The 26993-nt window shown below is 38.8% G+C and overlaps 1 protein-coding gene across 2 annotated transcripts in view; it reads left to right on the forward strand.

The window, feature by feature from the left end:
• phf12b (PHD finger protein 12b) overlaps nucleotides 1–26993 on the forward strand; it is a 93859-nt gene that overhangs the window by 50357 nt on the left and 16509 nt on the right. For both annotated transcript variants that reach the window (XM_063031388.1, XM_063031387.1), the window contains exons 6-11: nucleotides 10662–10794; nucleotides 11694–11858; nucleotides 14002–14160; nucleotides 15028–15889; nucleotides 17261–17395; nucleotides 20577–20726. In XM_063031388.1, the coding sequence (XP_062887458.1) occupies nucleotides 10662–10794; nucleotides 11694–11858; nucleotides 14002–14160; nucleotides 15028–15889; nucleotides 17261–17395; nucleotides 20577–20726 (1604 nt within the window). The remainder of the gene's footprint in view (nucleotides 1–10661; nucleotides 10795–11693; nucleotides 11859–14001; nucleotides 14161–15027; nucleotides 15890–17260; nucleotides 17396–20576; nucleotides 20727–26993) is intronic.

The following is a 26993-nucleotide window of genomic DNA, read 5'->3' on the forward strand; positions in this document are numbered from 1 at the left end:
TTAGTAAAATCTGTTTGATCTCTAGGTGCAGATAAATTAGTAACTTTGTATTGAACATAAACTTTTGCTGCTTTAGTCTTAAAAGTTGATTTATTGATAAACAAATTGCGTGAAAGGAATAATTATTTCCTTTCACTGGAGAATTCACCTTCTAAGCTGCCTTACATTGTTTAAATCATGGGTGATTTTAGGTATTGTATTCCTTCTAAAATGCAAATGCCTGGATATACAATTTATTCAATACAAAGTAATCAGCTCATGGAACTTTCAAAGGATAATTAAAGAATGACAATGTGGATAATGTTGACTTTGAGTTACCTCTTTGTTCTCATTTAAGCAATGGCATTCAAAGGTTAATTGGCTGTACCAAGTCTATGTCTCAACTGTCCATTTTTACATGGATTTTACTTCATTAGGTTAAGTAAATTAACAGGCCAGTTTCATCCATTAGGACTAGTTTCAACAAGAACTATGTTCAGCGATCTAGAGAGAACTTAGTAATGAGAAAGTTTGGGAAAGAGAGAGTGCCAAATTTAAAGAGGGAAATTTGTTATCAAAGCACAAAAATGAAAGAATAATAAACCCTGCTTTAATTATATTTTTGGTGTCATAGCCACAGATATATCAATTGACTGGATACAGTTAGTTGGCCTAGTCAAGAATACATTACTCTAAATCCTACTGTTGTTGCTTGAACCATCAAAATTTCACTCCTTGAATTTCTTCCTGAATTCACTCCATCAACTTCTCCACTTAAGATCTACCTTTTAATAAAGACCAACATTGAGTTTCCCTTTGATTTGGTGCCCATTCTTGTATCTTTGAACTCTAGGTTTTATTTTCTTGTATCAAAAATAATGAAGATAAATGACATTACCAAATTGAACAATCTGTCCATTGTCAGGACATTCACCATTTGAGAATTCGTTATTTGAAGAAGTAGACGATATACTGTAACGCAAGACCGGCTGAAAATCTGCAACATGACAAATGACACATAAAAGGACTGAACTGTATATCATTTTGGGTTGACTTTTATCTTTATCTGGAACATCTTTTCAGTGCTGTATTATATGAACTTATTTATATAAGTTAGCTATCTTAAAACATTGTTTCTAATTTGCTTTATTTTGAGTTCTACTATAGCACGTGCTTCCCTTTAACTCTCCAGTATGGACCTTCGTTTTATATATTCTATCTAGGTCAAACCCTTTAAACTACACATTCTCATCGTTCTGGTGTTTCAACACTAATCAATACTTTTTTTTTCATTGATAAAGTTGGTCTAAATTAAACAGCAAGGTAAGTGGATGATAGTGGTGTCTGAAGAATATGGAGAATTATATGGTGAAGTTTCCTTGTGCACTAACTAAATAAGCTTGATTCTGCAAGATTCTTGTCGTATATATTTATAATTTTGCAATATCTCTGGTTTCTGGGATCCTTTATATAGTTTGAAGATTCTCTTCATCATTGCTATGGATATGCATTACTTAACCTGCATTCCTTTGTTCCTCTGCATCCCCTCCAAGGCCGTGACAAGTATCATTTAGTTTTCAATTTGAAAAACTTTTTATGTCATACTGAAAGTGAAGCATCTTTGCTGGTGGCAACTTTGGTTAATGAAAGATGGAGAAAACTTGGTTGCCACTTTCTAAATAAATAAATAAAAATCACAAACAAGAGAAAATCTGCAGATGCTGGAAATCCGAACAACACACACAAAACGCTGGAGGAACTCAACAGACCAAGCAGCGTCTATGGAAAAAAGTACAGTCGATGTTTGGAGCTGAAATCCTTCAGCAGATAAATAAAAATAATGTGAAGCATGCAAAACAATGTTCTTGGTGATTAATTTGCTTTCTCCTTCATGCTTAAGGTCAGACTGGCTTTGGATAAAGTTTCATGGCTGTCTTAAATTACAAGGATTGCACACATGTACGCATGTTAGTCTAACTATTTCGTTGGGTAGAATTTCAAAACACGTTGCCTTTATAATAAGTTACAGGCCAGTGAAAGCAGTTTGCATGGCTAGTACAGTCATCATCTCTCAGTGCTGTAAACAAGGTTCATTCCTGACTTTGGGCACTGTCTGTATGGGGTTTCCATATTCTTTCTGTAACTGCATAGATTTCCTCTGGTACTCCAGTTTCTTCCCACATCCCAAAGATGTGTTGATTGGTTGTAACAGGTTTGTCATGGTGGCTGACTTCCCCAGTATTGGCCAGAACTTCCTTAGTGTGAGGGACTTGGATGGGGCAGATTTTTTTCAGTGCATTGGGGATGGTTCCTTGGAACAGTATGTGTATGGAAGCAAGTGAGGAGGAGTCATACTGAGCCATTTGCTGGGAAGTGAGCCTGACTCTGATTGGTAAGACCAGCTGACCAAAGTTCAGGACTAGCAAATACTTGTCAGGAGGAAGGACAAGGATGGCAAAGTAAGGGAACCTTGGATGAAGAGGGATTATAAGTTTAGTCAAAAAGGTAAAATTTTAAAAAGATAAAATCAGACAGCACCTTAGAGAAAGAAAGAACTGGGAATTAGGCTGGGAATTAGGACAGCCAGAAGGGGCCATAATGTTTTTGGTAAGTAGGATTAAAAAGAATCCCAAGGCATTTTATGCTTGCATTAAAAACAAGATGATAACTAGGGAGAGAGTAGGACCACTCACGGATAAAGGAGCGGATAATACTTGGAAACAGAGGATGTGGGCAAGGTACTAAATTGGGTACTTCACATCATTATTTACCAAGAAGTACATGGAGGATCAGTGTGCGGTTTGTTTATGTGCTAAGGAATTTTGAGATCAAGAAAGTGGTGGTGCTGGATCTTTTGAAGAGCATTAAGGTGGGTAAGTCCCCAGGACCTGATGAAATCCTTAATTAGTACAAGCTGGGCACTGAAGATATTTGTATCGTCACTAGCAGCAAGCAAGTTCTTAGGGGAATTGAGAATAACCAATGTTGATCCATTGTTCAAGAGGGGAAATGGGGATAATCCAGGAAATTATAGGACAGTGAGCCTTGCATCAGTAGCAGGGAGGTCTGGAGTTGAAAGGAGATTTTAAGTATTAGCCTTTATTTGTCACATGTACATCGTTTGTGTCAACAACCACCACAGTATGTGACTCTGCTGGGGGGAGCCCACAAGCATTGCCATACTTCTGGGTATCAACATAGCATTCTCACAACTAACTAACCCTGGCCCGTATATCTTTTTAGAATGTGGGAGGAAACCAAAGCACTCAGAGGAAACCCACATGGTCACCAGGAGAACATATGAACATCTTACAGACAGAGGTGGTCGTTGAATACCGATCTTACAGCTGTCACTGTAAAGTGTTAAGCTAGCTGCTATGCTACTGTGCCACTTTGAAATCAGATGCAATTGTGGTGTTCGTGCAGCGAATGGAGAGATACAGATCATGTGCAGGCAGCAGAGATTTGGTTTAATTTGGCATTGTATTCAGCACAGACATCTTGGGCCAAAAGGTCTGTTCCTGTGCAATACTGTTCAGTGTTCTTTGAGAGATTAATTGGCCAACTTAAGTTCTCCTTAATGTGTGGGGAGCTAGTAAAATCTGGGGAGAATTGATAAGAATATGGGGAGAATAAAAAAAAGCACCCAGTAGAATTAATGTTGGATTAGTGCAAATTGGTGTTTTGCTCACACTCGATGGTCTAAATGAATTGTTTCCATGCTCACTGTCTGACTTTGAGATTGCATTGTAAAAAGTATAATGGTACCAATGTGTTGCTAGTAGATTTGCAAAAAAATTCAAATGGTTTCATTATTACCAGAGAATGTATGCAGTGTACAACCTGCAATTTCATCCACGATGAACAAGAACCCCAAAACAAAGAATGACAGAAAAATGTTACAACCTCAAAGCCCCCCTTTCCCCCTCTCTGCACAATCAGCAGCATCAACCTTACCCCCCCCACCTGTTTCAGTAAAAAGTGTCAGTGCCCTCCACCCAACAATAACAAAGCACTGCAGTCAACAAAAACTATTGTTTACATACCACAGGGACTCACACTGTCACTAACAAGGAACAGAGGGATATCACCCATTTTCACAGCGAAAGGAGAGTCTGACAGTTGCTGTTATAATATTACAGTCTGCAGTGTTGTTTTTTATTCTGAGATTCTCAGACTTGAGAATTAGTAGCAAACTCTCCCACCATCGAGAGAGAGAGGGAGAGAGTGCTCAGTGACAGACTATCCATATGTCCACACACAGCTAAATCCTGATGTTCCATCTCCTGCCATACCCTGAAGGTGCCATATTCCAAGCCACGCTGGAGTATGTTGGAAAGCGGTCAGCTGGCGAGCTCCTGGAACAGGGACTCATCTGCTGTTTTATACTTGAAAAAATTGCAGTTTGAGTGCCATTTGCAGATCAGGACTTCAATAGAAGCCCACCCACCTTGAAAGGGGAGAAAAAAGTGACATTAAAGAGAGGAATTTATGCTATTTCTGCCAATTAGCTCGAAGAGGCAGCCACTTGGAGCCATCTTAACTCAGCAAATTTATAAATGTACATTAAAGGAAAATGCTTAAACTTCAAATTTGAAAGCTGAGAGGTAGTAAAGTAAGAATAATTAGAATATTTATTTGCTGGAAATTGTTGTTGTTATTCCTTACCGGGTGGAAGAGGGATTTTTCACCCTTTGAGTCTATACCAGCTCACAAAACAATCCCAGAATCAGGTTTATTATCACTGACATACGTTTTGAAATTTGTTGTTTTGTGGCAGCAGTACAGGGAATACATAAAATAGGCAATAAATTACAAAAAGAAATATGTAATGCAAAGAAGAGAGCAACAAATAGTGAGGTAGCATTCATGGGTTTGCAGTCCATTCGGAAATCTGATGGCAATTCTATTTCTCCTTGTATTCCTGTAATCTATTCTCTAAATTGCCCCCAGTTCTTATGCTACCCACATACACTTGGCAATTTAGTGGAATGTTGACCTACCAACAAATATACAGTATCTTTGGATTGTGGAGGAAGCCATGTTACCCAGGGAAAACCTAAAGTAGCCAAAGGAAGGGCATGCAAACTCCATGGCATCATTTGTTTTGCTGGGATGTTTAGATGGAATCTCACCACACGTTCCCTTAATAAAGTTAAAATAAATGATATATACCAACATTATACAGAACGTTAGTTTTATCTTCCCAGAACTGCTGATTGGTATCAGCAAAAATTTGAAAATGCCTTAGTAAGAGTTCTCAAGTAATTTAGCAATGAACGAAGCTTGCAATTTTAAAAGCAAACTTTGCGATCCTTTTTCACCTAGCTTGCTTTTCTTTTGAGGAATTGTAATGCTCTTTTAATTTCTTCAGTTGAATCAGTGAAGTTGGAGCAGAGAGGAAAAAAATGAGTGTGTCCACATCAATATTCAAGCATCAAGACAGTATAATCTACATTTTGGCTTTCTAATATATTGTAAATATTGTCAATCTTTATGATTTTATAATTTTTCACACCCATCAATAAATTTCATTACATTCCTTTAAAATTTAGATATTCTTGCATGAATAAAGAGCATTGAACAATTCGTCTGGTCCTTGTTGATATTTTTGAGAATACAATGTAATTTCAATTTGGGCTATGAAGTAACTTCAGTAATTATTTGTACAGTACAGATTAACTTTTATGTAGTTATTCCAATTTGTCCATTTGCCCAATTCAGTTGTATGCAGGTACTTGATCTGGTGCTTTGTGGAGCTATCAGCTTACAAACTTGTACCCCTGATATTCAGTCACATCGCTTATGTTATTTTTCAGTATTGTGCCTTTGAAAATAGATTTAACACAGATTAAAGTCAATGTGCAAATTCAACTATGGATATCCAGTTTCTGAGTTACAACTAGTATTTCAAGAGGATTCCCACATCAAGAATGCATATTTTGCACTCATTCTCTACACAAACCCCAGGGGAATTTGAGTTCTTTTGATCTTTGGAAACCCTTTGTGGAGAAGTATAATGCTTTGAATCATAGACCACCAATATAGGAAACCTGCAAGTAAATGAGAAACCCACCTAAATCCTGTCTGGGGTTAAGAACCTCCATATTCGCAGAGGAGCGCGAAAAGAAGGTCCTAGAAATACTGGGGAACAAAGAGACTAATAAAAAGAAATAACTTCTTTAAAAATATGATGGGGAAATTATAATGGTACGAAAGTTGATAAATGTCCAGGCCCTGTTTAAACTACAGCCTGGAGTACTAAGATGTAGCCTCGGAAATGGTTATCCGCTTCCAAAATTCTGTAGATAATGGAACATTGTGCAGGTTGGGTTGCAGCAAATGTAACCCCACTCCTAAATAGATAGGAGTGTAGCAAAAACAGGGAATCATGGATTGACCAGTCCAACAACAGTTATAAAATATGATCAGACACTTGGAAATTATCAGTGTGTATTTGTGGAAAGGATACGTTCTGATTGTCAGGATTTTTTTTAGAAGTCCATTGCAAGAGGTTAGTTTACAAAATAAAAGCAGATGGGGATCAGAGACTGGCAGGGATTGAAAATCGGTTGACTAGTGGGCAACTTGGAAAAATAAAACGTAATTTTCTCGGGAGGCAATAGTGTTTGGTGTGGAGCTGCAGGGATCAATGCTTGGCCCCAGCTATTCCCAACAAACAGGTGATTTTGACAACGAAAGCAAATGACGCAAACTTTTCTGAGCGTTGTGAAAAAACGTGCGGGTTTCAAAATGAGATATGTTGACTGGACAAATATAGTATGTGGCAGATGCAGTAAACAAAGATAAATGTGAAGTTATTCACATTAATAGGAAGAACAAAGAATAATATTTAAATTGTGATAGAATGAGGAGTTTTGATGTACAAAGGGACCTTGATGTCATTGTACACCAATCAATAAAAGCAAGCAGCTAAGGTAGCAAATACTTTTGAGGACTTGTCTGAATTTCTGTACTTAGTGTTACGCCTATAAAATGTTTATATTTTGGTGGAGGTCAAGGTGAAAGGTGGATGCATTTCTAGGTACAAAAAGTATCAGGAAGTATCTGGAGCAGAAATACAATATTGAGATAGCGGATGGTCTGTGATTGTTGTAAGTGGTGCTGAAGGTTTGGAGTGCTTTAGTGGCCTGCTACAGTATTTTCTTTTCTGCCCCGTAGGTAAATATTTGGGTTTCAAAGTTCCAATTAAAATTTATTATCAGAGCATAGGTCACCACATACAACCCTGAGATTCTTTTCTGTGGGCATCCTAAGCAAATCTATAGAGCAGTAATGGTAAATTGTAAACATCAGGAACTATAAACTGCAAATGCAGATACAGTATAAGTAAATAGCAATAAATAATGAGCATGAAATAACAATACAACAGCCATCAACGTAACAATATGACAGTCCTTAAATGTGTAGCTCTCCCCTTTTGTTCAAGATCCTGATAGTTGAGGGGTATGGTGGTATAAGTCCTGAGGCACCTGTACCTTCTTCCTGATGGCTACAGTGATTAAAAGTGCATGGCCTGGGTGGTGAGGATCTTTGACGATATATGCTGCTTTTCTACAGCAACATTTCATGTAGATGTGCTCAGTGGTTGGGGGGGAAATGGTTTTACCCCTGAGGTACTGGGCTGAATCCATTACCTTTTGTGGGATTTTCCGCTCAACAGCATTGGTGTTCCCAAAGGCATTCTCTTCCCAAAAAATGAATTAATTTTAAATGGAGAACTGGGTTGACTGCTGTTTCAGTTCAGAGAAATAATTAAATTCTGATCAGATGAATTTGGAGATCAAGTAATATTGCTCTGAGCAATTTTTCTTTCAATCAGTATTATCTAAAAGCAAACTAATTGCTTATTAATTTTACCAGTATTTACACAAAACATTTATATTAATTTCAAAATCCGCCCTCATGTATGGAATTTCTGCATTATTTCCCAGGAACTCTTCCTTGTATTCTCGCCAATATTTATCACTGCCACCGTCACTAAAAACACTCCTCATAATTGCATTCTTGTATTTAGGTCCCTTGGTGTTTAAATTATCTGTTCTGCCCCTTTATTCCAATAGTAGCTACTCTTTGAGGATGTTTGATTACTGGTTAATTATTTAGCTAACAATGGTGCAATTTATCAAATAAATCGATGGAACTGAAACTACTAAATGTAAGGAACACTAATGTGCCTTTATTTTTATTTGCTGTCTTGTGGCTGAGTACAGGCTAAAGTTGTAGATGATGGAAATTATTTATTTTTTAGGTTTGATGCGTAGCCACAGGCTCCGCCAGTTAATTTCTTGAACAGTAACATGTTCCTGAATCTTTCACTATTAATCTAACTTGCTTAAAAATACATGAACACAAAATCTGCAGATGCTGGAAATCCAAAGCAACACACACAAAATGCTGGAGGAACTCAGCAAGCCAGGCACCATCTATGGAAAAGAATAAACAGTCGATGTTTCGAGCCGAGACCCTATACAACCCAGGTTTGAAAATAATATCCCAGGCAGTTACATCTTAATGCCATTTTCTTAAGTGGGGTGAATGTTGCTACTTTTAATTTGTCTCTTTTATGCTTGTCCATCACTTTTTGGAATAATTGATCTGAGTGCTTGACCCTTGTCTTTTGGAATACTAATATACTTTTGAGAAATATCTTTATGTTGCACTGTGACCTGGAATTCTGCATCTGAGAGTGCTCACATTGTGCAGTACTTTGTTGTCCAAAAGTTAATACTTAAAAAATCAAAACAGGTGGCAATCCCTGTGTTACAAAGAGCAGTTTTAAAAGTGTAGGAGATTTTTCTCATGGAGAAATATGACCAGTGGATGAAATATGAGAGATGATAGGTTATTTGAGACAGACAATTTCTTTTAAAAATGGCTGGGTGCTAAATCATAAGACAAAATCAGTATCTTGTTAAAATGACTTTTCATAAACCTAGTTTGAATCTAGAGAAGATTAGGTGTTCTATTTCTATACTTAGAAAAGATTTTTTCACATTATGGGGACCTTCTTGGAACTACTTTCACAATTTTCGATTTATTCAGCAATGATGATGGCTATTATATGTTTGAATTTACGACTATATGTCAGATTTTTTTTCTTTTAACCAAACAGCTGTTTCTTTTTCTTTTTTTTATGGGGTTTTGATTTTGTTGAATAAAATATACCTTTTCAATATTATGGTTAATTTACTATGCATAGTTATGGGGCATTTCAATCTTGTTTCTGTTTCCATAATATCATAATGTATTTTGTATTTGTCTATGCAAGTAATTAATAAAAATATTGAAAAAGAAAGACTTTTCATAAACCAAAGTGTCATCTTCATTCATATCCGCTTTGCAGTCTACACCAACTATTTAAAACAGCTTTAAGAAATGTGTTGTCAGTAGTTTGCAAAATGCATGTTAGAGAAGCAAAACCAAAAATTATATTTGAAATGTTTTCTAACAGATCCATACTGAAGCAGAAAAACTGAGTATAGTATTTAATATTCAATAACTGATGAATACATGATTTATGAATGTTTTCTTAGGTTCTTATACAATGGTTAAACTTTGAGAGGTGCGCTGCATTTAGAAATTGGGTTACAATCAGACTACTTAAGCTACTTGTTGTGAAAGATTTCCTTTTATTTATTTCTAGATGCAATCTTGGTCATGCAACAAAATAAATGTGTGACTTGAATTAATTTCAAAGTATCTAGATAATTTCTGGATGATAACTTAATGATATATTTGCCATATAATTGGGAGCAGGTGTTCTTCCTTGTCATTTGATTGAAGCATGCAAAAAAAGTTCAGTCCTCAAGATCAGGAACAATTTTCAAAGTTTAAATAGTTTGAAGTAGATTTATTATCTCAGTACATATGTTACCTAATACTCCTTGAATTTCATTTTCTTGCAGGCATTTACAGGAAAGATAAAGAAATACCTTAGAATTTATGAAAACTATGCATACAATCATAACCATTGTGCAAATGAATGCAAACTGTGCAAAAAAAAAACTGAGAACATTATGTAAAAAGTCCTTGAAAGTGAGTCTGCAAGTAGTAGAATCAGTTCAGAGTTGAGTTGAGTGAAGTTATCCATGCCAGTTCAGGAGCCTGATGGTTGTAGGGTAGTAACTGTTCCTGAACCTGTTGCTGTGGGATCTAATTCTTTTGTACCTCCTGCTCTGATGGTAGTAGCAAGAAGAGAGCATGACCTTGCATGGTGGGGGTCTTCGTTGATAGATGCTGTTTTCTTGTGGCAGTGCTCCGTTTAAATTTACTCAGTGGTGGGGAGGGCTTTCCCTGTGATGGACGGTGCTGTGTCCACCATTTCCCATAGCCTTTTTCACTCCTGGGCATTGGTGCTTCTATACCCTGACTAGATGCAACCACTGTGCATCTCTAGAAGTTTGTCAGTTTTTGGTGACATGCAGAAACTACACGAACTTCTAAGAAAATAGAGAAAATAGATTTTAAAGCTGTAGACAAAAAAAAATTACAATACCACTTTTTTATAACTTTGGTTTGGTTGTATGTATGCTTCAACCTTGACCAATAATCTCTCACTGCAGGTACAAGAGGAGGAGAACGTATTCCTTTTTGTTTGTTTGTCTTTGTTTTTGTTTACAATGAAGAAATGACAATAGCGATGTAATACTGCTTTCTAGGAGTTGCAGAGTGGCGCCCCTCGTCCAGTGTGATTACTGCCCATTATTGTTTCACATGGACTGCCTGGATCCACCTCTTACTGCAATGCCGATGGGAAGGTGGATGTGTCCAAACCACATCGAACATGTGGTGGTAAGTAATTTTGTATTCAGCAACTGCCCTCACCAGAATTGTCTTTATGTTAATCTAATATTTCACAATGTTGTATAGAGTACAATGATTATTTGTTATTTATTCTTAAATTGCTGTGTGATTTGTCTGTATTCCACAATGGAATAAAGGGAGTAATAGCTTTTTTTAAAGATGAGTAGTTACATTGTATTTAATAACAAGGCTTAAACCTTGTCAGTTATTGAAATTCACCCTAACTTCTTAGCTTCGTTACATTATTTTTGCACTCCCATTATATTTGCATTCCAGCACCCTACTATAGGTGCACTTCTGATAAATTACTTGAGGCAAATTAGTTTCACCGAAAAGCCTACAAACTGGAGATCTCATAAAGCTGATACAATCAATTTTCTCTGAGCTAATAATTCTTCCAGTCCTGCTCTTGTGTTGGCCATTATCACACTCTGATTCAGTTCAGGACAGTTTGATTGGAGAAAGTTCTTTTTTTTTACATCCTTCACTTTGCTTTGTAGTACTATGATGTGCTGATTTCATTTAGTGATAAGATTCAAAATATATTCCCAGTGGACAATGCTATGCATTGTGCCAAATTTATGGTTCATGATTTAATTCTTAAACTGAGAATGTTTCAGTCCATTGGTTTGTTTTCCTGTCATTTTAGGAGTGGGGAACTTTTGATGTACTGTTGAATAATAGCTGATGCTGACACTGTCCTTCCTAATATATCCAGGGACTAACCAAGAGAAGCATTGTTCTACTTGTGTTATCAAAATATTCTTGTCAATTTGTGTATGCACTTCATGTTCTTTAATAGTGGATGACAAATGCATTGGAAAAATGTAGATATTTGATACATTGTGTGCAGAATCTGCTTCAATTTTGATTTCTTAATCATTCAGCTTAATCAAAAGAACATGACGTTGAGCAACAGGTGCAGAATATTTGACAAGTTTCAAGACCGAATATCACAGCATGCAATTAAGATTGACTTTCTAAACAAGATCCACAGAAAGCATCCGCCCAATCGCAGACTTTCAAAAGCAGTAAAGAGGAAAAACATGAAGGTATGTGATATTCTGATAGGAATCTTTTATAGTTTACTTTGTAATAAATGTTACAAAATTAAGCTATCCATATTGTGCTCATCTAGGTTGAATTGTCTTCTTCAATAGAGATGTTAAAGTTCTGTTTTGAGTTATTTTACATTCATTTTGGCATGATTAGTGCCATTTGGAAACTGATTGGTTTCTTCTAAGAGTATGTGAAAAAGTTTTAAATTCATACCCTTAAAGTGCAGTAAATGTAGAGTAGTAATTTATGCAATGAACACTGAAAACATATTTTTTAATTTGTATAAGCTCAGACTCTGCACTGACCAGCAGTTTAGTCTGGGACTGTCTAGTCAGCATGGCTCTTTTACTCATTGGCTTCAACAGCTGGAAACATCTGGAAGCTAATGATAGTTTATTTGCTCGATGTTATTTGACTGCATTTCCTTTCGGTTTGCTTTATTTTTGTAGTGTTTTATTCAAAAAAAATGAAGTTCCTAGTATGGATTCCCTAGTTGGAGCAAGAATCTGTAGAACGTTCTTGTTTGTGGCTTCTGGTCCCATACTGTTCAATATTGATTGGCCAGTATACTTCACCAAAAGGCGGAAGCTAGGTTTCTTTCAGATTTAGCATTCATTGGTACACTTCTCAGATTTTTTTTAAGGTTCAGTTGCACTATTTCCAATTGATAATTCTGTGCCTGTTGTATGTTAGGAACCTTTATAAAATGTGTATTATAGCATTAATAATGTAGGATCAGCCATTTTTTCTGTTAGAAATCACCTATTATTTTCAAGTAGAATAGAGTCAGCTAGAAACTTCTGTTGATGTTAAGCAAATACTGGATTCTTTGTCATTTTAAGGATCCTAACATTTGCAGAGGAACTAAATGCCTGAGTGGAATTCCTTTTGTTGCAGTTAATATTTTCTCCATTCAGTTACTGTGAATGTTTAATTATTGTTCCTCTGATCTAAGCACTCTATGATCATTTATTTAGGCTACCAGGTTGCCATGACATTTTTCCTGCTAAGAATTATGGGTAAGTGATCAAGGACAAAAAGTCCTGTGTAAGTCCCCTTCTCTTCCTCCCCCTCAAATAATTAGTTTAGTTAGATTAGGATGTCAGTCACAAGAGGAAGAATTTACATATTGATTCTGAGCTGTGTGTGATTGGTCTAGCAATGATTCTTAGCAAGGGTAGATACTCCAAGTTAGGTTGCCTAACCAAGTGAGTGCTTTTACCAGAGGAACGAAAAAGGAGTGAGTAAATTTCTCTGACATGTAGTTGATCTCCAAATATCATTTTCATTTGAAAGTTTTAACTCTAATTTTCCAATTAACTTATTGGCATATAGTGAATTTACATGAGGCTATTAAGATTTTTCTGAAATCGGAATATTAATGATCTCTTCTGCTAGTTGGTCTTTTTGCCAGATATTGGTTAGATGTGTGGGAAATAATTGAATTTGTATTGCTTAAAGATGGAGCAAAATTGTAATATTTTAATTAATAAGACTTAATTCCCTCTGAAGAGTACTCCTCCCTCATTCATGATCAATTAATCATAATTTTGAAGTGCGATTGTGCAAATTTGAAGTGAAAATTAACTGTGAAACTTGCCATGTATATGTTATGCATAAAGTGTTTGTGATAGAAACTTCCATTTGAAAATTCGCTAGACCAAATCTAATATTGGTTAGCTTGAAAAATCAGTGTTGCCCAAAATTGTGTATTTGATCATGCACATTGGTAATAGAAGCTGCCTTCTTGCCTCCTTATTTTTAGAGAAGAGCTTCATGCTGTCTTTGGGGTATGTTTAGACTGAAGATCAGTGAATATGTTATTCCTAAAGTGGTAGATATCTAAGAATTCTGGTGTAAATTAAATACTCTTTAAATGGTTGTATAAGTGTAAATATCTTGGCACTGTGTTTGACTTGAATTGCCTGATGTGGATTTTGTGTTTCTACAAAGCTGAATTAATTATTTCATAGAACTCGAACGGTTTGCCTTTATAGTTCCCAGTGCCAACATGCTCATGGCTAACTTAAAACCAGCTCATGCTACAAATGATGTTCTAAATCTGAATTTTATAGTTCTAATTTGGTTAATCTTTAAGTTCCAATAGATAACTGTTTTTATTTACGTTTTCTGAAGGTTCCTGAAGCAATTAAGGCCCAGTACCAGTATCCACCACCTCTCCTTCCAGCGGCAGGCATCCGTGATGGAGAGCTGATATGTAATGAGACTCCTTCTGAGTCACAAAAGCACCTTTCCAACTATGAGCACTTTGCTACTGAAGAAGAACAACAGGAGGTAATGAGGGAAATTAGAGTGTGAATGGCTCATGAAAGTACTTTTGGAAATATTTTAGCAAGTAAATGGCATTTTTCATGCTGAAAAAAGTCAAAATAAACCTCTTTGGTCAGTTATCAGATTTTCTTGTTGGTAACTGTGAGTGTAGGAGGCTGAAGGGTGACTTTACAGAAATATATAAAGTTATGAGGGCATAGGTAAAGCAAATGATCAGTCTTTTCCCCAGGATAGAGGAGTCTAATACTAAAGGACATAAGTTTAAGTTGAGGAGAAGATTTAAGAAATATGAGAGGCAGATTTTTCACATGGTGTTGTGAGTATCTGGAATAAGCTACCAAAAAAGTGATAGAGGCAGATACTATTACAATAGTTAAAGGACATTTAGACAGTTAGTTAGATAGAAAATGCTTAGAGGGATATGGTCCGAACACAGGGAAATGGGAATTTGCTCAGCATGGATGAGTTGGGATGAAAATCTATCTCTACGTCATATAGCTGACTCTGAGTTTGAAGAGTTTTCACTTGAGGTGCTTGACAAATGATTCTATGGATTCTACAACTCATGTTCTCAGTAATATTTATTTACTTTTTTTACTTGCACAGTTTGTCTTTTGCACATTGGTTGCTAGTCAGTCTGTTTCATTGACTATTGTATTTCTTTGTTCTATTGTGAATGTCTGCAAGAAAATGAATCTCAAGTTAGAATATGGTGACTTATATGTACTTTGATAATAAGTATACTTTGAACCCTGTGTTAGAATAGATTTATTTTTGCTGTTCAGAAACAATGATATTCCTACTGTTAAAATACTTATTAAACTAATTACCCTTCCTTTTAATAAGATCTTTTTCTCCCATTTCCTGCAGTGGCTTCGTAGTGTTGTTGCACTTCAATGCAGCATATTCAGACATTTATCTGCTAAGCAGATGCCATTATTTTGGGACACTGAACACACTGAGAAAGCGGATATTAAGCCATGCATCGCAGCTCAGTGTTCAGCAGACAGCTCTTTAAGCAGTGCGCATCAGACAGCTGGAAAGAAACCATCATCCCCTTCTCTGACATCATGCAATGTTACGTGCACCTCATGGACCAATAGCCAGAATTCTTCAGGTTCCTCTGTATCACAGCAGCCTGGTGCTGCAATTGCACAGGAAGAAAATGCCCGTACTTTATATCCTGAGACCTCGTGCAAGTCTTCTAGCAGTGGAACTTCAAATGGACCTTTGTCAGCAGAGGTGAAAGTAAATAGACCTTTCCCATGCACACTTTCATCAGAACCGTCCAGGCAGCTGGCAGATACACAGAGACCAAAGGGACACTTAACACAGGTGCCAAGCCAGGTATCTGGACAAGCATGGCTGCATTCTCAGCTGAGACCAGCTACGCCACCAGCAGCCAGCAACCTTCAAAATCATTTTGTGGGCACAGTTGTCAAGACAGAGAATCCAGGAGGACCTGTTTCATGCTTACAGCGAATTCCTGTCAGTGTGACAAGTGTTCCCGCTTCTCTATCTACTTTGTGTGCCAGTTCTGAGATCACCAGCAGCTCGCAGCTTAAAAACATCGCCTCTGTGCAGATAGCTGGACGACCCACCACGTTCATGGCAAAGGTTGTTACGACATCCTCTGCTATAGCCAGGGCTATTACACCGCCAAGAGCAGTGGTAGATAGTGTATCAACACTGTTGGGACCTTCAAGGAACTTAATTTCACCAGCAACTACAGGTGGATATCATGTTCTTTATCCAGTTATTGTTCGTAAATTATATGTTTAGCAGCTATTTACAAGCTAACAATCACAATGAAATTATTTTTGCGGTGATCAGTTAATTTCATGACATTTGACCAGTCTATCATGAGATTTAAAGACTTTATTTGCTAAAAAGCTGGAAATCTGCAATGATTACTCCTCAATATGTCCCCTACAATACCCATGCAAGTATTTTAAGTCACGCGGGTGTTTGGGTTTATGCCAGCTTTCAACAGGGTAAACCTATGTCCCCTTTTAGCCTGTGTTCTTCCTCAAATATTCATGCATTCCCCTTTTTTTGTTTTTGCCACATACCTTCACTGAGTAGTACATCAATCAGCTGTTATAAATTACCAGCATTTATTTCAAAGGTGGGATGAAACGGGAGCACCCAACAAAATACACAGTCACAATGGAATTGTACAAATGTGATACTACCACGTGCAACGTCAGATCGAGCCTCAGTACCTGAAGCAATGAGACAGCAGCACTGACTGCTGTCCTACCTTGATGAATTGTTAATTTGTCCTGTGCACTCAGGGAAACTTCAGCTGTTTGCCTCAGATTAGCGCCACCCTCTTTCCATTGGAAGGTGTTGAAGCTAACTGGAGGCTATCCTATCAGGGCAAAACATATTGCTAGCAATGTGTGTTACAGAATTGTAGTGTTGGGGTTTAATGTTGCTTCAAATTAGATTTGATGGTTTCCCAAATCATTTGTGAGCTTGGCTTTGTAATACAATATAGTTTTAAATTTTTAGTGTACAAATTTTAGAACACTAAAAAGTGAACATTCGTCTGTATCACAATTCCTTAATTCTGTTTCCCAAATGTGATGAAAATGGTGAAGTAGACTGAAGTTGCTTTTTTTTTAAGTTAAATCCTCTGTACAGGTATTCATAGTATTGAAATTCAGTCATTTACTCAGCCTGCTGGTATTATTTTCAAAGCTGTGAAGTCGGTATTGGGTGAATGATAGAGCAAACATGATTCTTTTTTTTCTGAATCTTGTGCTGGGCATTCATCCTTTATTGAAAGTTGTTCACTGAATTTGACTTTAAGAGTCGACGATTTGATACATGGTCAATGTGAGAGCAATTGCTGTCAATTGTCACCTGTAGAAGCAAGAAGAGTTGAAAATGGATTTGGACACCAAATATGGATGGTTGAACTTTGATTTCTTTTTCTTATCTGGTTACAAATATAGTTAATAATCTTGTGCAGTTTTTATTCAAGAATAGAGTTGTGCAGTGCCAGCTTTTTGGCATGTTGTGTTGATTCTGACTGAACTTGAACAATTTGTGTCCCAAAACTGGTTATAACCAATATATATCTCTTTTTCATAAGGTAAAGTGAGTCCAACTGTGCTGTCTACAGGTGCGTCAATGGGAAACAAACCGGTTACCTTAACTTCTCCATTAAATACTTCAGTTATGTTTGACCTTGCCAACTCTCTGCAGGCAGCTATGGAAGGAAGTGGAGGTAAATGTTTTGAAAATTCCTTTATCTGAAACAGTATTCTCCAGTTGATTTGCCTTCTGTTTGATGAAAAGATTTGAGGGTTTTTTTGTGCATTCATTCCTACCAATTGACCCTTAAGTTTGTTGCAGAGTTTTAATGCTCACTTTGATCGTCAAATTATGGAGGAGCCATCAGAAACTCCCACAGCCCTCGATCCTGTGATTTCAGTCTCCGAGTCCAACGTGTCTTCAGAAGGGTGAACCTACGAAAAGCATCCGGCTCAGATAGGGTACCTGGCCAAGTACTAAAAACCTGTGCTGATCAACTGGCTGGCGTCTTCACTGAGATCTTTAACGTCTCGCTTCGGCAGTCTGAGGTACCCACGTCCTTCAAGCAGTCTTCAATATGCCGGTGCCCAAGAAGAACATAGTAACCTGCATCAATGACTATCGTCCAGTAGCACTTACATTCCCGGTGATGAAGTGTTTTGAGAGGTTGGTGATAAAAGATATCACCTCCTGCCTGCGAAAGGACTTGGATCCGTTCCATTTTGCCCATGGGAGCAACAGGTCCACAGCAGGTGCCATTTCACTGGCTCTTTACTCAACCCTGGAACAACTGGGCAGCAAAGGTACATACACCAGGATGCTCTTTATCAACTACAGCTCAACATTCAGTACCATCATCCACTCAAAACTAATCAATAAGCTTTAAGACCTTGGCCTCTATACTCCAGTCAGTTTGGATTGGCAACATTTCCACAATCACCATCAGCACAGGTGCACCATAAGGCTATGTGCTTAACCCACCCCACCCCCACTGTGAGGCTAAATACAGCTCCAGTACCATATTTAAGTTTGCTGATGTTCCTGCTGGCCGAATCAAAGGTGGTGACAACTTGGAATATAGGAGGAAGATTGAAATGGTGCAACAACAATCTCTTACTCAGTGTCAGCACGACCAAGGATCTAATTAACCAGTTTCCCCCGGGATCAATAAAGTATGACTATGACTAATGATTGCTTTTGGGAAGAGGAAACAGAGGTCCGTAAGCCAGTCCTCATCAGGGGATCAGAGGTGGAGAGGGTCAGCAATTTTAAATTCCTCAGTGTTACTATTTCAGAGGACGCATCCTGGGCCCAGCATGTAAGTGCAAATATGAAGAAAGGCCAGCAGCGCCTCTACTTTCTTCAGAGTTTGCAAAGATTTGCATGGTATCTAAAACTTTGACAAATTTCATTTATGTGTAGTGGAGAGTCTACTGACTGCCTACATCACAGCCTGGTATGGAAACACCAATGCCTATAAATTGAAAATCCTAGAAAAAAAAGTAGTGGATACGGCTCAGTCCATCATAGGTAAGCCGTCCTCACCATTGAGCACATCGTTATCACAGGAAAGCAGCATTTATCATCAAGAACGACATACAACATGCTCTCTGCTGCCATCAGGAAGAAGGTACAGGACCCTCAGGACTGTCACTACCAGGTTCAGGAATAGTTAATACCTCTCAACCATCAGCCTCTTGAACCAAAGGGGATAACTTCATTTTTTCATTGAACTGTTTCCATAATCTTTGGACTCACTCCAAGGACTTCATCTCATGTTCTCGATATTTATTGCTTTATTATTATTACTTATTTTTGCGTTTGCCCAGTTTGTGTCTTTTGCACACTGCTTGAACGCCCAAGTTGGTGCGGTCTTTCATTGATTCCATTATGGTTATTATTTCCGCAGGAAAATAAATCTCAGGATTGTATATGCTGACATATATGCACTTTGATAATAAACTTACTTTGAACTTTGAGATTGCATGCATTCCATTTTTGATTCAAGTTTCTCAATAAATGCCATTTAATGAAAAGGTTGTCTGAAGATTGTACTTCAGTGATGTATCTCACCAGAAACTTAAAATCTGTTGGGTGTGTTTTCTTCAGCCTGCCTTTAGGATTCAGAGTACATATGCAAGTTCCCTGTTCCACCATTGAGTTATCGAGGAATTATTCTTTGCCAGGTGCTTCATGCCTCTGATATCAATGAAGACCTAAAATATGTATTTGTTAAATTGAAAGAAGCCGGAAGTAAGAGAAGTTCCTTAGAGGAAATAAGAGAGTCGAAATGCTAAAATTTGGAAGGAAAAGCCAAGGTGCTGGAGGGATCTCACCAAGTCAGGCAGTGCCTCTAAAGGAAAATTGGCAGTCAACATTTCATGTCAAAATTCTTCATCTGTGCCTTCAGCTTCTTGGTTCTCAAGTGCTTGCATTATTCAACAGAAAGGACTAGCAGTCCTTAGAAATTGTTGGCACAAGTAACTAGGACTAATAAATAGACTTCTGAGTCCATTCATCAATGAGAATTTCTGAGAGTTGAATTTTGAGCTTTGCCCTTGCTCTTCATTTGGCCTGGTATGAATGTCAGGTCTCATTCTATTCAGAAATTGCGACATGTGTAGATTCTGTGTTGGCAATATTTACACTTGGTCTATGGAATACCCAGCTGAACATAGCTGTTAATTTTTTTCAACTTCTGATTTTGTTCTGATGGTGTTTATTGTTAAGTTGCTATTATGTTAAAATAATATCAATTATTGCTGTAAAACTTAAGATCCAGGCCAATTCCATTTAATCTGAAGTTCTACCTCTGGGAAGTCATTGCTCTACTGATCTCAATAGACTTGTTTTAGTTTTCTGTTTTAATTTTAAAACGCAGTTAATTTAATTGTACACGTAACAAAAGTGAGGTATTCATCAGCTCCACAAACATTCTTCATTGTATTTAAAATTATGGGATGCATACACAAATATTTATGCAAAACAGGGTACTGAAGCTAAATTTCACATTGCATTTGATGGCAGCTCAGTGATAGTGAAAAATTGTAATAAAACTTATTTCTTGTTTTGAATTGATAATTGTCAGTGAAGGTGACAGGGCATCATGTTGGGTGGGAAGGGGAAAGTTCTATCAAAAATGTTTACAAGGTTATTTACTTACAATTTTGAATGACTCAAGGATATCAGTAGTGATAACAGTTTGAGTTTAAAGTTGGAATGTAACCAAAATTGCTGGAAATGCTCAGCAGGTCAGCTATTACTTGCAAAGTGGGAAACATTTAATATCTCAAATTAATTGCCTTTGTATTTTTAAATAGAAAATATGTTAGAAAGTTTTTTGGAGAAACATTGATTTTCTTTGTCTTTTGTAGAGATTGAACTTAGTAAGCTTGATGAAAAGTTGATCCAGCTACTGGCTTGGCAGAGAATTCAACAGCTGTTTCCTCCCAAAGCATCTTCTTTACCATCAGTACTTAGCAACTCAAAGACCCAGACGAGTGCTGCAACAACACAGACTGAAGGTATGTATTTATTTTGCCGCGCTCTCATTTTTGTCACTGTTTCAAGATTCAAGATTCAAAAAACTTTGTTGTCATTCTAACCGTACATCATCTCTGCAGGGCAGAATGAGACAGCGTTTCCCAGGAACAGTGCAATCATAACATAACAAATGCAACACTAAATAATAAACATAACAATAAATAGTAAAACACAACAGCCTCATGTCAGTTAACATCAAGTTATAAGTGTCCAGTGCAAGTTAAAAGTGTCCAAAGCAGAGTCAGGTGGAGCAGCTATTTAGCAGTCTGACTGCCTGTGGGAGGAAGCTGTTTAGTAGCCTTGTGGTTTTAGTTTTGATGCTCCTGTAACGTTTGCCTGATGGCAGAGGAACAAATAGTTCATGGAGAGGGTGTGAGGGGTCTTTAATGATGTACCGTGTCTTCTGGAGGCATCGACTCTGAAAGAGGTCTTGGACAGAAGGTAAGGAGACTCCAATAACCTCTGCACCCGTAACCACCCTCTGCAAGGCTTTTTTGTCGACAGCACTTTAGCTGGAGTACCAGTAAACACAAAATAATCTGCAGATGCTGGGGTCAAAGCAACACTCACAACACGCTGGAGGAACTCAGCAGGTCGGGCAGCATCCGTGGAAAAGATCGGTCGACGTTTCGGGCCGGAACCCTTCGTCAGGACTGTAGGGAGAAGGCGGGAGCCAACACCTCATATACCGTCTAGGTAGTCTCCATCCCTTGGTATGAACATAGAATTCTCTAACTTCCGGTAATTCCCTCCCCTCCCTTCCCCTATCCCTATGTCACTCTGCCTCCTCCCCCAGCTGCCTACCACCTCCCTCTTGGTTCCGCCTCCTACTACCCATTGTGTTTTCCCCTATTCTTTCTTCACCTTTCCTGCCTACCACCTCCCTGCCTCCCCTCCCCCACCCCTTTATCTTTCCCCTTACTGGTTTTTCACCTGGAACCTACCAGCCTTCTCCTTCCCACCCTCTCCCTCCCACCTTCTTCATAGGGCCTCTGCCCCTTCCCCCTACAGTCCTGATGAAGGGTTCCGGCCCGAAACGTCGACCGATCTTTTCCACGGATGCTGCCCGACTTGCTGAATTCCTCCAGTGTGTTGTGAGCTGGAGTATCAGGTTGTGATGCAAAAGGTCAGCACACTCTCAACCACGCCTCTGTTGAATGTAGTTAAGATGTTAGTGGGGAGTGATGCTTGTTTAAGTTTCCTCAGAAAGTGCAATCTTTGCTGGGCTCGTTTCACAATCCCAGTGGTGTTCCTGGACCAGGTGAGATTGTCCGAGATCTGCACCCCAAGGAACTTGATGTTTTCCACTCTCTCCACTGTGGAGCTGCTGATGCTGGGGAGTGTGTGCTCAGGCTGAGACCGTGTGAAATCGACGATCATCTCCTTGGTTTTGGTGACATTAAGCATCAAGTTGGTATCACTGCACCAGCTCTCTAGGTGCTTGACCTCCTCCCTGTACATTGTTTCATCATTTTTTTCTGATGAGCTCCACCACTGTGGTATCATCAGCAAATTTAATGATCAGGTTCTCCTTGAATCTGGCTGCACAGTCATGTGTTGGCAGTGTAAACAGCAGCTGGCTAAGCACACAGCCTTGTGGGGATCCAGTGCTCAGTGTGATGGAGTCAAAGATGTTCCTGCCAACACGGACTGACTGTGGTCTGACTGTCAAGAAATCCAGAATCCAGCGACACATGGCAGTGTTAAGGCCAAGCAGCGACAGTTTCTCCACTAGTCTCTGCGGGATGATGGTATTGAGCGCTGAACTGAAATCAATGTACAGGATTCTGGCATAAGTGTCTTTGATGTCCAAGTGAGAGAGAACTGTGTGCAGTGTGGTGGATATTGTGTCCTCCGTAGATCGATTTGGACGATAAGCAAACTGTAGAGGATCCAGCGATGAGGGGAGGCTGGCTGTGATATGAGGCTTGACAAGCCGTTCAAAACGTTTCATCGCTATGGGGGTCAGGGCAACGGGACGGTAATCAATCAGACAGGCTACAACTTATTTCTTTGCTACAGGGATGATAGTGGAGGTTTTGAAGCATCTGGGGACAATGGCTTGACTAAGGGAGATGTTGAAAATGTCTGTCAGGACATCTGCTAATACATCAGCACATTCCTTGAGCACACGTCCAGGGATGTTGTCGGGAATCCTGCTTTTCGTGGATTGACCCTGGCAAGGGTCCTCCGTGTTTGCTCTGGATCAGTGATAGCAGCCGGCTGGTCTGATGGTAAAAAGGGACTGGCTCTCCCCCTTGCTGTACTGTTTGATGCTTCGAAGCGTGCAAAGGAATTGTTAAGCCTGTCTGGAAGAGAGGCGTCGCTGTCATCAGTTTTCTGCCTGATCTTGTAGTCTGTCAGAGCTTTAATTCCCTGCCACATCCGTCTGGTGTCTCCTGTGTCACAGAAGTGTCCATTTATTTTGCCCGCATAGGCCCTTTTTGCTTTCCTGATCCCTAGTGAAAGCGCAGACCTGGCTGAGTGAAGCGCACTCCTGTCCCCCGATCTGTAGGCTATGTCATGGGCCTTCAGTTGTGAATGCATCTCTGTTGTCATCCATGGCTTTTTATAACCACGTGAGATGAAGATTTTCATCACAGTGACATCCTCCGTGCATTTGGCCATGTAGCTATGCAGCCCATCTAGTCCTGGTCGTACTTTTTATCATTTCAGGTTCAGATGCTCTTTTGGTCACCTTATAATCCTCAGATCTTCATGAATATCAGCTTGCCCAAAATACAGTGCTTGTACTTCATTCTGCACCAATTCCCTTCTACCACATTCCCTCTGCTCATTGAACTAAAGTAGTTCCTGGGCTCAAAATTCTTATCTTTGTGTTTCAAAGTCTTATTGCTCCCTCTCTTCATTTTCTCTAACCCCATGCCCTAATTTCGCCTGAGAAATTGGTCGCATGCCTACCCTTATTCTGTGTGCCCTTTGGTTTGTTATCATGTCTACTGCTTCTTGTACACCATATTCTGGGATTTCCAGTGGAATGCCTCTTATCCAACTTTAAGAGACTCCACACCATCTCCTTGATCTGGACGATGCTGAGGATGTTCTATGAGTCTGTGGTGGCCAGTGCTATCATGTTTGCTGTTGTGTGCTGGGGCAGCAGGCTGAGGGTATCAGACACCAACAGAATCAACAAACTCATTCGTATAGCCAGTGATGTTGTGGGGATGGAACTGGACTCTCTCACGGTGCTGTCTGAAAAGAGGATGCTGTCCAAGTTGCATGCCATCTGGGACAATGTCTCCCATCCACTACATAATGTACTGGTTGGGCACAGGAGTACATTCAGCCAGAGACTCATTCCACCAAGATGCAACACAGAGCGCCATAGGAAGTCATTCCTGCCTGTGGCCATCAAACTTTACAACTCCTCCCTTGGAGGGTCAGACACCCTGAGCCAATAGGCTGGTCCTGGACTTATTTCATAATTTACTGGCATAATTTACATATTACTATTTAACTATTTATGGTTTTATTACTATTTATTATTTATGGTGCAACTGTAATGAAAACCAATTTCCCCCAGGATCAATAAAGTATGACTATGACTATGATTGTATGTTTCACTTCTTTCAAAGCTAAACTTACAAAAGTCTTAGGCACCCTAGATTTTTTTAATATAAATATTTTAGATTTTTATCTCATCTTCTGTTTTAGTGTATCAGTAGAAAAGAGCAAATTTTAGATTTTCAAACATTCATTTTCCAAAAAATTAAATGTGACAGGGAAATTTTTGTATTTTGTTAAAGAAAGTAGTATATTAAGTAATAGACCTCTTTTTAAATAAAAGCTTGTTTACTTTGTAGGTTTGTAACCTAGTGCATGACTAAGCAAATATCAAACAGCTTCCAATGATCAATGACATAATGAGTTGAATAAACTAAACTGATTAACTGAAACAGAAATGGGTGTACAGTAGAAGGAATGGGCAAAAGGCAACCAAACTAAAAGGTGAGGGTGTGGCAGATGTGACTGTTTAACCTTCAAATCATCAATTCTTACACCATGGCAAGAGTGAGCATAACAACAATACCCAACGTGGTCATCCTGCATCAGCAAGGTCTCTGCCAAGCAGAAATTTTGTAGCAGACAGGAGTTTCAATATCTACTGTCCAATCTTCTGAAGAAGCACAAAGAAACAGTCATGGTTGATGACCAGAAACACAGTGGTTGGCCAAGGAAACTGAGTGAGAGATGCATCCAACTAATATCCCTTCTAAGTCGGAAGAAGTCCTGCACTGTTATCAGCTCTAAACTCACAGAAACCACTGGAACCCAAGTGCATCCCTCAACAGTCCAAAAAAATTGTCAGGAGTGATCTTCATGGAGGAGTTGCTGCCAAAAAGCCATTCCTTTGCAGTGGAAACGAAGCCGAGAGACTTAACTGTGCACAAAAACATAAGGACTGGGGTGCTGAACAGTGGTAGCAAGTGCTCTGGACTGGTGAGTGAACATTAGAAAATTTTGGCTCAATCAGGAGGCAGTTTGGCTGTAGAAGAACTGGAGAGCACTACATGCATGAGTATCTGCAGCCAACAGTGAAGCACAGTGAAGGGTCCCTGCAAGTTTGGGGCTGCATTTCTACAAATGAAGTTGGTGACCTGATCAGAATTAGTGGAATCCTCAATACTAAGATGTACAAGACCTACTCTTGTCCATCATGCAATACCATCAGGGAGGTATCTGATCAGTCCCAACTTCATTCTGCAGCAGGACAATGACCCCAAGCACATGGCCAAGGTCATAAAGAACTATCTTCAAAGAAAAGAACAAGAAGTTCTGCAGCAGATGGCATGACCTCCACAGAGCCCTGATTTCTATGTCATAAAGGCTGTCAGGGATTACCTGGAGTGACAGAAGCAAGCAAGACAGCCATATTCTGCAGAAGAACTGTGGCAAGTTTTCCGAGATGCTTGGAACAACCTACCTGCCAATTTTATTATAGAACTTCATAACAATGTACCTAAGAGAACTAATGCAGTTTTAAAGGCAATAGGTTGTCACTTGGTGTATATAGATTTTATTTAGTTGTTTACTGCACTTTATAGTAATTTGTTTTTGATATCTAGAAACCTTTCATTATTTTTGAAAGCATTTTCACTTTACAGAATTTTGCACAGTATACTACATTATTTGGCAATTCTTACATTGAAATATATAACCCTCAGGTTTGCCCAACATGCGTTTGTCTAGGGGAAGACATCCTCTTGCCCAGCCAAACTGAGAAATCACATTTTTGTGGATGTTGCGTGATGTGTTGCCTGGTTACAAATCCGAACCACACAATATCAGACAGTACACCATATGCAATTTTAACAATTGAACTTTATAAATGTTAATATGACTATAGGGTTAGTAAAGAAAAAAGAAAAAGTGCCCATTTTCATGAAACAGTCTAATGTGAATGTTGGAACCCATGGATTTGTCCATTCGTTCCTCATCAACCGAGCATCGCTGACCGTCGGACCCTTGCTCCAAGTCCTGGTCTATCAACTTGTTCCATTCACGTCTTCTCTCTACATCTCAAGCTGACAAAAGACCACAAAATCCCTGCTCCCAGACTCACAAGAAAGAACAACATGCCTCTCATTGGATAGCACACGTTCCAAAGTCCCCGTTATCTCTAGTCATAACCCAAATATTGCTGCTACAGAGAAACCATTAACGTGGCAGTGAAACATTACAGAGAGGCCATTATATTAGCAGTGAAACCTTACAGCACGTTACAAGTAATTGGTGCAAGTTCTTGCTGTCGGTCAGAATTAGAATGTGATATAAAATCAAAAAGTTGCAAATGCTGGAAGTACAAAATTTAAAATTGCTGGAAACACTCAGCAAGTCAGGCAGCATCTGTGGAAAGAGAAATAGCATTCATGATTGATCGGAACGGCAGCGATGAAGGGATAAAATCTCCAGAGAAGTGGTGGCCTTCTAGGTGCATTCTGATTCCATGACACACCTTAGAATGGAACTGTAGCCCAGAGCTTTGTATTTAAATTCTATTTCAGCAAGTTATGAACCTAGTTGCCAATGAATGTGGTAATTTTTGGGATGACTACAAGGAAAGTCCATCATATCCTTTTGGGAATTTTCACTCCAACCTGATCTGGCTTGTGCTAGCCCCTAGTTGAAATGTGTGATTGATTCTTGATGCTCCTATAAAAGGTTCTATTGGTCTTTGATTTGACAGCACATGTCAATAAAGATGAGGTTGAGTTATAAATGTAACC

This window comes from Mobula hypostoma, chromosome 23 (genome assembly GCF_963921235.1).
Source record: "Mobula hypostoma chromosome 23, sMobHyp1.1, whole genome shotgun sequence".
Lineage (NCBI taxonomy): Eukaryota > Metazoa > Chordata > Chondrichthyes > Myliobatiformes > Myliobatidae > Mobula > Mobula hypostoma.